Source organism: Populus nigra, chromosome 11 (genome assembly GCF_951802175.1).
Source record: "Populus nigra chromosome 11, ddPopNigr1.1, whole genome shotgun sequence".
Lineage (NCBI taxonomy): Eukaryota > Viridiplantae > Streptophyta > Magnoliopsida > Malpighiales > Salicaceae > Populus > Populus nigra.
This window is the reverse complement of record NC_084862.1, coordinates 9,856,104-9,867,179: the sequence shown is the minus strand read 5'-3', so window position 1 is coordinate 9,867,179 and position 11,076 is coordinate 9,856,104. Positions and strand designations below refer to the sequence as shown.

Genomic DNA, 11,076 nt, shown 5'->3' with positions numbered 1-11,076 from the left:
TTTTCTTGTTATTTTTTTAATTTTATCCTTTAATATTTTATTGATTTTTAATTAGACAACGTAATTTGTGTCGGTTTGATAGTTGTAAGTTTATCACTATCTCAAACAAATATCTTAATATTTAATTGGTTCTCAATTTTGCGAGTATCTATTTTTGTCATCATATAATCAAATAAAAAGTTTTAATTTTTTTAACCTGATTGAATTCATAACCCGGGTCACATGTTTGGTTGGTTAACTTTGGTTGATTAGGAATCAAGCTTTATAATGTATTTCGATTTGCTTTCTATGAAATTATCAAAGTTTTATACAAATATCCCGACATAGAGTTGATGGTCAATTTTACGAGGTAATATTTTTTTATCATGTGATTAAATTAAAAATATTCTCAGAAATTTAAATGTAGAGTTCATGATCCAATTCGCAGGTTCAATGGGTTAAACCACAAAATCCGAAACAATCTAATAGGTTGTAGTGGCAATATTTTTTTTTTAAAAAAATATATCATATTAAAATTTATATTTAATCTCAAACCATGTTTTTGCCTATCATCGACTTGTTTTTGAAATTACTAAGTTGAAAACAATTTAATTTGAAATATGGACCAGGCAAGGAGACAAGTTAGGAAGTTTTGTTATTTAAACCATTTCACATAGACCAACTTTTTTTTTAAGTGTAATTTTTTAAAAATACAACATGTGGCATAGCACAAGCCACATAACTATTTTTATTTTAATATTAGTAAGTGTTTTTTTTTAAAGTAACCTTGCATTATATTTTTCATTTTATTGTTTTTGTATTCTTAAATAAAAAATTAATTATAAGAAACAAAGTAACTAAACACAATAAACATGTAATTAAAGGCATAAGAATATATTTTTTTAGAGCGGCCATGAAGGAGTTGAATAAATTTTTTTTATTCATATATTTGTAAAATACTTTTTAAAATTTATTTTTTAAAAAACACAAAGTTAAATAAAAATACCAATTGAAATTTTTTATTTATTAATTATTTATCAATTATTATTATTATAAATTATAGACTACACAAAAAAACATATAAGTTTTTTATTGAAAGTTTTTTAATTATAATAAATATATTTGATAATATTATAATTATGAATCAGCGCTAGATAAGTAATAAATACTAAAGGTATGATGAAGATAATATCTCATGATAGAAAAAAAAAGTTGTGTTGGTGATTAAAAACTTAGAGACTGAACAAAATGATTTGTAGCAATCCACAGTGTTTTGTGAAGAAAGATACAGTGCTTTCACCATATTATTTATCTTTTCTGTTAATAAAAAGCAAAAAATATTACAAAGCTAAATTCACTACCAATTTAATATTAAAAAACCAACAAAGATAATTTTGGAAGGAAAAAAACCCATGAGGTAAAACGTTGTAGCAATTGATAATGTTTTGTGAGGAAAACTACAGTGTTTTCTTCAATAAAATCGACAAATATAATTTTAGAAAAAATCATAAAAAAATCATTTAGACAAATATTGTAGCAATTCACAGCGTTTTGTGAGAAAAGATAGAATGCTTTCCCCATATGATTTACTTTATTGTAATTATAATTTTTAATTAACTCAATATTAAAAAAAAATCGACAAAGATAATTTTAGAAAAAATCATATGGGAAAACACTGCAACAATTCACAATGTTTTAAAGAAAAAAAATTATAAAGCTAAATTCTCAACAAGCTCAATATTAAAAAAATAAAATCGACAGAGACAATTTAAAAAAAAATAACAAAAAAATACAAAAAAGGAAAAAAAAACCATGTTGGAAACACTGTAGCAATTCACAGTGTTTTGTGATGAAAGCTACAGTGCTTCCCCACATGATTTAGCCTTATTTGTAATGACTTGTAATTGTAATTCTCAACCAGCTCAATATTAAAAAAATAAAATTGATAAAGATAATTTTTTAAAAATCATAAGAAGAAAAAACCATGTTGAGAGACACTCTAGCAATCCATAGTGTTTTGTGAGGAAATTTACAATGTTTTCCTGACCTGATTAAGCTTTATTACAAACTTAAATTCTAACCAGCTTAATATTAAAAAAATAAAATCGACAAAGATAATTTTGAAAACAAATATTACAAAAAAAGAAAACACAAAAGAAATTGGAAAAAAATCATGTGGGAGAAAACACTATGGCAATTCACGGTAATTTGCGAGGAAATTTATAGTGCTTTTCTCACATATTGTAACTGTAATTTTTAACTAGCTCAATATTAAAAAATAAAATTGAAAAAGAGAATTTCAGAGAAAATCATAAAAAAAAACTATATGGAGAAATACTGTAGCAATCAACAATGTTTTTTTAAAAAATTACAAAACTAAATTCTCAATCAGCTCAATATTAAAAAAATAAAATTAACAAAAATAATTTTGAAAAATAAAAAAATAAAATAGAAAAACCATGTGAGAAAACACCGCAGTAATCCATAGTATTTTAAAGGAAAAAAATTACAAAGCAAAATTTTGAACCAACTCAATATTAAAAAAGTAAAATTGACAAAGATAATTTTTTAAAAAAATAAACAAAAAAAAGAGGAAAAGTTGGAAAAAAAGAAAAGTAATTTTAGAAAAAAAAATAAAAAATAAACAAAAAGAAGGGGGAAAGTTGGAAAAAAAATGAAAAAATAAAAAAAGTTAAAAAAAAATGCAATGTGGATTACTGTTGTAAATATACAGTGCATTGGGTGTGGGTGAACAGTGAATCACCCATACCCTTTAGCTTATTACTTAATTATATGTAATAACATTTAATATTTTACAAGTTATATTTTTTTTAGATTTAAGCGGTTGGATATATTGGGTTAAATTAATTTTTTTTAAATATTATAGATAGTCATAAGTTATATGTATATTATTAATTTTCACATGTCCACGTAGATATTTATGAATATAATTGAATCGAGTTTGAACCTATAATTATATCTAACTCATTTTATGATATTATAAAAATTATAAATTCAATCCATTTATTTTTTTATGAATTAAAGTAAGTTGAATATATAATGGAGGACTAAATTTTTTTTTGTTGAAATTATAGATATCTCGAGCTAGATGTATATTACTAATTTTTTTAAGTTTGTATTTATAGGTGAATCTACAACATGAATAGTAAATGCCATGACACCTCGAATATCATATTTATTTTTCATACATGCTCCACCATTCAATTCTAGCAATCTCTCCATCCCTTCTAGTGAAGAAATATTTTTTATTATTATGTTAAAGAAATCTAATAATAAACAAACTAACAAGAACTTTAGAGTCTAAACATTTTTAAATAATATAAAAATAAATATTTAATCTATAAATTATTAGATATAAAGATAAAAAAAATATTGGATATACAAATTGAGTCTCATTAATTAAGTTTCAAAATTCTGTCATGTTACCAACCTGTGATATTTATTTTTAGATTTTTTGACTAACTATTATCTATAATATTTATATTATTAATTTTTTACAGATCGAATGAAGTAAAATAATACAAATATTATAAATGAAACTATTTTTTAACACTAGAGTGTAAATATAATTTTTTGAAATTATTAAAGCATTTTAGATTAGGTTCGGATATAACTAACCATATCAATCTAAAACTTTTTGACTTTAGTTTTGTCGGAATCCGATCAAATAAAATTTTTTTCTAGCCATTCCGATGCTGAACTGATTTGGGCAGAAATTACCATCCCTAAAACCCATAGTCTCAAGCGTCAAGAGTTACCAAGTTTTGTTGACAGGTCTGGTATCCATCTCTGTCTCTCTCACACGCACACATTTGGTGTTGGTACGTGTGGTAGGTCTAGGACTGCCATCTTTCCACTGCAGTATATATTTATTTAATTGTATACATAAACACAGACAACCAAACCCAAACTCCAAAACAAAAGAAAATCACATTTCTTCCCTCCAAAAAGAATCAAACTTTTTTGAATACGATGAAGGGAAAGAGGAAGGCAACTGCAAATCCTGTGTTGACTGATGCTGCAGAGGGCAGTAGTAGCAACTTATTTGAGACCCAAGTGAGGGAAGGGAATGTTGATGAAGAGGAGGAGAGAATTTGGGCTTATAATGGGGAGAATCGAGAGCAAACCGAAGGAGAAGAAGAAGAAGATGATGATGACGAAGAAGAAGAAGAGGAAGAGGACTCCAAAGGAGAACAAGAGAGAGACAATTTATTTGATGAAGAAAGGACAAAACTTGATGAGGGTTTCTTCGAAATCGAGGCTATTCGTCGAAAACGAGTTCGTAAGGTCTGATTCACATTTTTTTATAGGAAATTTCTGTGCCCCCATTTTTTAGAATCTTGTATTTAATTCTTTTGCCGGGACTTTTTGCTTCTTGGTGGGGAGGTTTAGAATACGGGACCAAGGAATACAACAAGGGGTTTATTTGGTGAATTGAAGTGAATTGTGTTTTTTCTTTGTTGTTAATGATTTTTTCCTGATTATTTGAGTGTGTTTGTCCTGCTAATTGTGGCTGATGATGATGGCAAATGACTCCCCAATTGTTGCAAAAATAGGGCCAGTTGCAGTATCTTATTAAATGGTAAGTGTATCTCTTATATCCTGTCAAGGCTTTACATTTTTCTGCTTCCGAATTGGTATTCAATTAGTTCTTATCTTATATGTCATTATGGTAGGGCTAATGTAAGGAGCTATTAATCCACTTTATTGATTCCAGGTAATTTCTTGACTGATATGCTCTATTTGTTTTAAAGGCGAGGATGGCCTGAAACAGCCAACACCTGGGAGCCTCTGGAGAATTTGCAGTCATGTGCTGATGTCATTGATGCATTTGAAGAGAGGTAGATTTCTATTCTTCTTCTTATTTACACAAGCTTCTTTGGTTGCTGACGACATCAATGCCAAAGAAAATTATGTTTTCAAACTTTCAGTTAGAGTTTTCTCAAGGTAACCCGAGTGATAAATGAGTTGTTTGCTTGGTTAGCTTCTTCTTTTTTTTGGTAGCAAATAAGAAGCAGAAAGAATAAATTTACAAACTTGATTTTCAAGTTAATTTATTTTCAGTATTCTTTTTTTTTGGCAATCAAAATGAAGTTTAAAGTATATATTAACTCAATGGAGTTATCTATTTACTAACAATCACTGAATTTTCTTTCTTCTGTCCCTCTTTTCTCTTGTTTTCTGTCGAGTTTCAAGCTTGCAATCTGGCAAATCTTTCCGAAAACGGAAACGCAAGCATGGGGGTCCTCATACTCAGTCAAAGAAGAAGCAATCACGTTCCTCTACTTCCTACAATGTATTGGATGTTGAAATAAGTATTGCGGATAAACATCTCCCTTCTGCTCCTCTTAGTAGCTCATTGCTTGGTGATCTACCTTCACCCCTTCAATTCATCAGATCAGATCCTGGAGGAGAGAGTAATGGAGAAGCGAACAATGTCAAAACTTTCAAGCAAATCGATGAGAATGGATCCATGAATGGTTCAAAGCATATTTTTCCAAGGAAAGAGGATAATGAATATGATCCAAAGCTTAGCGAACTTAGAGGAACAATTCCTAACATTGATGTAAACATGAATAATCTCGCAATACATTTCCAAGAAGAAAAGACTTTAGAAGGTAATGGTCTGGCAAATGGGCTTCCCAAGGTTGATTATGATCCTGTTCAGAACAGTCAACGCACCGGTGCTAGGAAAAGAAAGTCTGGTTCTGTGAAGAGGTTCAAAAAGGACTCTGTCAAGCCAGCTTTTTTACATAATTCATCTGCAAATTTCTCAGTTGGCTCTACTGGTGGAGTTGCACAACTAGGGATTGAAAATCCTAGCTTAACTTGGGGTAATTCAAGTCACATGCCCACGGCAGAAAATACCATTAATGCATTAGCTATCACCAAGATCCTCAAGCCTACAGGCTTTTCAGCTTCTGTGTTTGACAATGTCCAGGATGTGCTTATAACCTTTCGCGCATTAAGGTTTGTTTATCTTTTAACTTCAATTTCTTGCATCTATCTTGTATGATATTTAATGATTTCTATTTCTTGCATGCTTCTGTTTGTGGAACCAACATGTTGAGAGTAGCTGGATTTCATCGTGTATTCTAACCATCATTCACAAAGAATACACATCTTCCAAGATGTACCAAGCCATTTATCTATAGTAATATTTCTTCATGTTAAGTAATACCCTAGTTTTCATGTTGAGTAATTCCCTAGTTTTATTTTGGCTAGTTTGCATGGAATGGATTTGAAAGGAGAGGAGTGAAGTAGCTTGTTGAGACACTATTACATGTTTAACAAATAATGTTGGGCAACTTTGGATTTTGTCCCACAAAGGGTACATGTGAGCTAGGTTTAGAGAATTAGGGATTATAGAATAGAAATAAGCTGAGGGGCGTTTGGTATTAGGACATTCAGGATTACCTGGGGAAAGCAATTCAGATGTCAAGCATGCTTGCATTTGGTATGTCAATAAATCTTGAACTCTTAGGAATCTTGAATGTCCTATGATATTAGATTGCTCATAAATATGGGAATGCGATTCGTTTCTAAAATAAGGGGAATTGGAGATGCCAAGACATTCAATATTTTTTTTGACTTGAATACCTCCATTTTATAATTAGATTGACTGGCATATCTTTTACTAATAACAACACAAATACTGTAGGTAACTAGTTTATACATATTTGCTAGGTATTGAATTTGGACACCTAATATATATTTTGTTGAGTTTAATCTAATAACAAAATTATTAATATAATATACATGTTATATAAGTTTTTACTAGATCGATAAATTTATTTGATAGCTATAGCCACCAAAAGCTCTTCTATTTCTAAACTAAGAAGGAAACAAAAAATCTAACAGAAAAATCCTAATTAATGTTCTAGTTCCTAAATAAGGTAAGATTTCTAAATAGTATTAATATTACTTAGACTAATTTTACATATAACATCAAAATATATAAAATTAAAGATTAAATAATTGTACTTTCTAAACTTGTCTCTCGTTGATGCATTACAAAGTCTCTGTTTGGACTGCAACAAGAGGGCTTTTGAGAAAAAAAATGTTTTCTTGGCCATCCATGACCTTTATGTTGTCAGTCTTTAATTTGTGTATTTGGAATGGTTATATGGTTTAAACTTTTTTTTTTCTTTTGGTTCCATGGTCAACTTGTACAGTATCTAGGGTTGGCTACCAATGCTTTTATTTTATTTACCTACTATAAGAAATTATTTAACAATAGGGATGCATTTGTGCTAGAGATTAGTGAAATGAATTATTGTAAACAAGAAGAGAGGAAATTAATAAAACAGATGGAACGGGGTTAAAAAAGAGAGCAAAGAGCAGATGAAAAAGGAGCAGCCAATGTCAATGGGACTTTAGGTAATGTTGAAGAGTAAAGAGTTTTATTGGTGTGATGCAGCCAATCAAGGAGAATTTTAGCTCGTTACTTTAGTTATAATGTTAGTTGCAGTTAATTAAGGTTATCTGTCATTCTTTATCTAAATAAGGTTTGTATGCTAACAGAGCACCAATTCTGTCTACAGCTGGGGCTTTGATAATAGAATATGAGTATTGCATGTTCTCATCATCAAACCTATATAAACCTATCTCTGTATTTTTCAACTCTTTCTCCCCTAATTAAATCAGTTACGCAGACCATTGAATTCATTCTTAACTCACTGTCCAAATATTGCTGGATTCCTGACTTTGCAAAGATTATTTTTCTCTCAAACTATATTCCCAACTAGATTCTAACTGCTTTGAGAATTCTTCTTCTTTCTAGAGGTGAAGTTTCGTACCTCTAGAATTGGCTCTTTTTTTTTTATTTGTTCTTTTCCCATTTTGTGCTTTATATTTCTATCTTAGTTAATACTTCATTAAAGGGTATCACTTTCTTCGTAAAAAATAGTAATAATAACCTTCCATTAAAAAGACATAAAAACCTTTCTGTTCAAAATTGCCCCTCTCTCTCACACACTCAGACACGTGTATGTGTGCTCTTCCTCCTCTTGCCAACCTCACTACTACCCATCACCCATTTCATCTCCATTGCCTTCTTTTAATTTCTCCTACAATGTCTTAACCCACTCAAATACCAGGCACAATATCATCTATTTGGTCTTTGATTCTGTCCACAAACTAATCGAAGACTCAAACTGGTGAAGTTTGGGAAATTGGTGCTTGTTAGAATGAATTGATTTCAAATGAGTTCATGATTTATTTTATGTTTAATTCAAAGGTGATGTTATTCATACTCTACCAATTCTTAATTCTATGTGACATCATTAATGAGTGACTAAACTAGCCTCACTCCATAGTTTTTTTATTCACAATTGAAATTCAATAACATCAAATATAAAAATGCTCTTAAACCTAATGCAAAATGCTGTAAAAGAAGGTAAATCTTGAAATTTAAAATTTATAAATAAAATTTTGATATTGTAGAATATTATGAAAATTAAATTGTTATATTATGACAAATACATTTTACATCCCCAAATTTGATTTTAAAATTAACCCGTGGTTTTAGCAATAATTTTCTAGCAATGAGGTGCTATATTTTAGTTGGATAAAAAAGATGCTAACCCAACATAGTATTGTAAAAATGATGACAAAGTGAGCAAGCAGAATTCTTATGAATTGGTCCAAATGATGCATCCAAGGAAAAAGGAATTAGGAGCTGTTTTTTTGTCCAATTCTTAATTTTGACAATTTTCCAATGATGGGTAAATTTGATGTTCAATTGAGGCACTCTTTGTGTCATGTGATTTGTCAAGTTTAGCTCTTCAATTTAAGATATTTAAGTTTATTAACTTTTGACAATCAGTCCATCTCTTGCTGTTTATTAGACATTTTAAGATATTTTAGACTTTTGATTACAGAATTCCTAAATGCATACCACATAAACCCCATTCATTCCCCTGCAATAGCATCTTAAGTTGAGAAATCCCTTGGGTCACTGTTTACAGCATTCAAACAGCCTTCTATTTCCTCCTTTTCTCATTAACAATGTTGCTGCCAAAGCGCTAATAAATTTTCAAACCTCTGCCTTTTCTCTAAATGATTAAATAATAGTCTAAAATTCTAAATACTGTCCTTAGCTGCCTTTGAAATCATCCTCGTACAGCTTTACCAAACAAATCTTGCTTCAGCATGTCTTTATGCTTTCTCTCGTATAAATAGAGTTTAGAAGTCTGGAGCACGAGTTCTCTTATTATGTATGGATTGTGTTTCATGCAATTTCAGATTTATGTATGTCTTCTGGTTGTGAAGTGTCATCTTTTTAAGTGGTTTCCCACATTGCAGGTCTGATGGACAAGAAGTAACAGTGGATAACAGGTTTCTCAAGGCTAATAATCCACATCTGGTAACTGATTATTATGTTGCTGATTATGTTTAGAGTTTATTCCCCATCCACACTGCACTGTCTTCAGCCTTCAAACTGCTCATGATTTTTTCAAAATATCTTTCATGATTTTTATTATTGTGTTGACTGTCTTTTCTTTTTCCTTCCATTTCAGTTAATCAACTTTTATGAGCAACATCTCAAATACAGTACATGATTGGATGGCAGTTTGTATATGGGGGATCTGCACCATTGTATGCTTGTCTGTGTACAGTGCTGTAATTCTGTAGTTGCAGGAGATAGTGCAGGACAATTAGTGTTGTCTTAGTTCTGAAATGCAAAACTGATTGATATAGCTTTAGTGCATCGGTATTTCAAACTTTTCCCCACATATGATTAGGTTTTTGGTATTTCATCTAACTACGGTTATCTAAATATTTTACATGACAAAGACTAGAACTATAGAAGTTCACTTAGTTTGTAATCGTGCTGTCATCTCTCTTTCTCTATCTACATGTCTGTTCCTTCCACAACAAACTCTCTCTGTTGCTTTTGGATATGATTCTGTTGAATGATGTTTCTGAACCTCAAATTACTCCCTTTCTTACCATTATCAGTTTACTTGATCTCATTGGAAGCATCGAAGATAACCAATTGTCATTTTCAAAAGCCATTTTATTTATGGTCAATGAAGTAAACAAATGGTCCATAATTTGTTTTCATGTGGGATGACACTATGATGTCCTTGAAGAAGTTTAATTAATTTGTATTGGGATTATTAGTTGGTTTGGTCGACCTTGGATAGAATCACTGTTAAACCAAAAAGTACAAAAAAATAAAATAAAAAATTCAGAGGTATATTTACGCAAGGAAGTTGCCATAGTTCAACTAATCATACTGGACCAAAGAAAAGAATCAGATTGTCATCTCTAACTACAACAAAACCTCCAAGACGGAAGTCCTTGTGTATCCACTGAAACAGGAGAATCCAAAAGATTAGAGAGGAATGGAGATTCGAGGACCGTGCCAATAGTACCTTCTCCAATGATGGGAGTTCCGGGACTGATCATCCTTGGCCCTTCGATATTGTCACTTGCAGACTATGTACTGCCACTATTTCAAGCAGGTGATGAAGATGTTGCGTTCAACTACTGGGAGCTTCCTCTTTTACCGTTACTGCTTGTACACTTGCTTTCTTCATGCTTTCCCTCCCGTGACAACAGGTATTTTGGTACAAAACAGGGAAGTAGTAGCTCTAGCTATGATGCTGATGGATACGGTTTGAGATCCTTACCTTTTCTTGTGCTCTTTTTTGTTCTGTATAATGTTTTGCTAACATGATTACAAAGTCTTTTGCTCGTTGTTCTCACAAGAATTGGAGTTCTGTTTGGCTCATGAAGATGACTGTTACACTAAGATTGTGCATGCGCCAGTGCTCTCCTTATCTTTTCTGCAAGTTTTTAAGAGACCAAAGAACTGTAAAATAGGAAAGGAAAAAGAAGAAACTCATGAAGCTACTGCGTTCTGCTAGTTGGTGCTTTAGTTTGTGGCCCTGTATAATGTTTTGGTGTCAAGATTAATCCTACCTGGATGTGCTATGTTTATTATATTTCGTCCAACCAAGAGCAGAAGCTAGCAACAAGAAAATAGCTAGAACGATATTCCGCCATATACTTGCCTTTTGCAATTTGTACACTTACATACAAGACCAAAGTTTCATTGACTTTTTC

The 11,076-nt window shown here is 30.9% G+C and overlaps 1 protein-coding gene across 2 annotated transcripts; it reads left to right on the top strand.

The window, feature by feature from the left end:
- Window positions 1-3,696: 3,696 nt before the first annotated feature.
- LOC133667951 (chromo domain-containing protein LHP1-like) lies at window positions 3,697-9,938 on the top strand. 2 transcript variants are annotated; one of them, XM_062087665.1, is made up of 6 exons: window positions 3,697-4,287; window positions 4,557-4,582; window positions 4,755-4,841; window positions 5,197-5,970; window positions 9,307-9,367; window positions 9,522-9,938. In XM_062087665.1, the coding sequence occupies exons 1-6, from the start codon at window positions 3,973-3,975 to the stop codon at window positions 9,561-9,563; spliced, it is 1,305 nt and encodes a 434-aa protein (XP_061943649.1). In that variant the 5' UTR covers window positions 3,697-3,972; the 3' UTR covers window positions 9,564-9,938. The 2 variants fall into 2 exon arrangements, with proteins under 2 accessions (XP_061943649.1, XP_061943650.1); XM_062087666.1 differs by having other exon boundaries at window positions 4,104-4,287; window positions 5,190-5,970.
- Window positions 9,939-11,076: the final 1,138 nt, after the last annotated feature.

Coding starts and splice junctions, on each gene's coding strand:
- LOC133667951 (XM_062087665.1), top strand. CDS start 3,973: ATGAAGGGAAAGAGGAAGGCAACTGCAAATCCTGTGTTGACTGATGCT. Junction 4,842..5,196: donor ATTGATGCATTTGAAGAGAG/GTAGATTTCTAT, acceptor TCGAGTTTCAAG/CTTGCAATCTGGCAAATCTT. Junction 5,971..9,306: donor ATAACCTTTCGCGCATTAAG/GTTTGTTTATCT, acceptor CCCACATTGCAG/GTCTGATGGACAAGAAGTAA.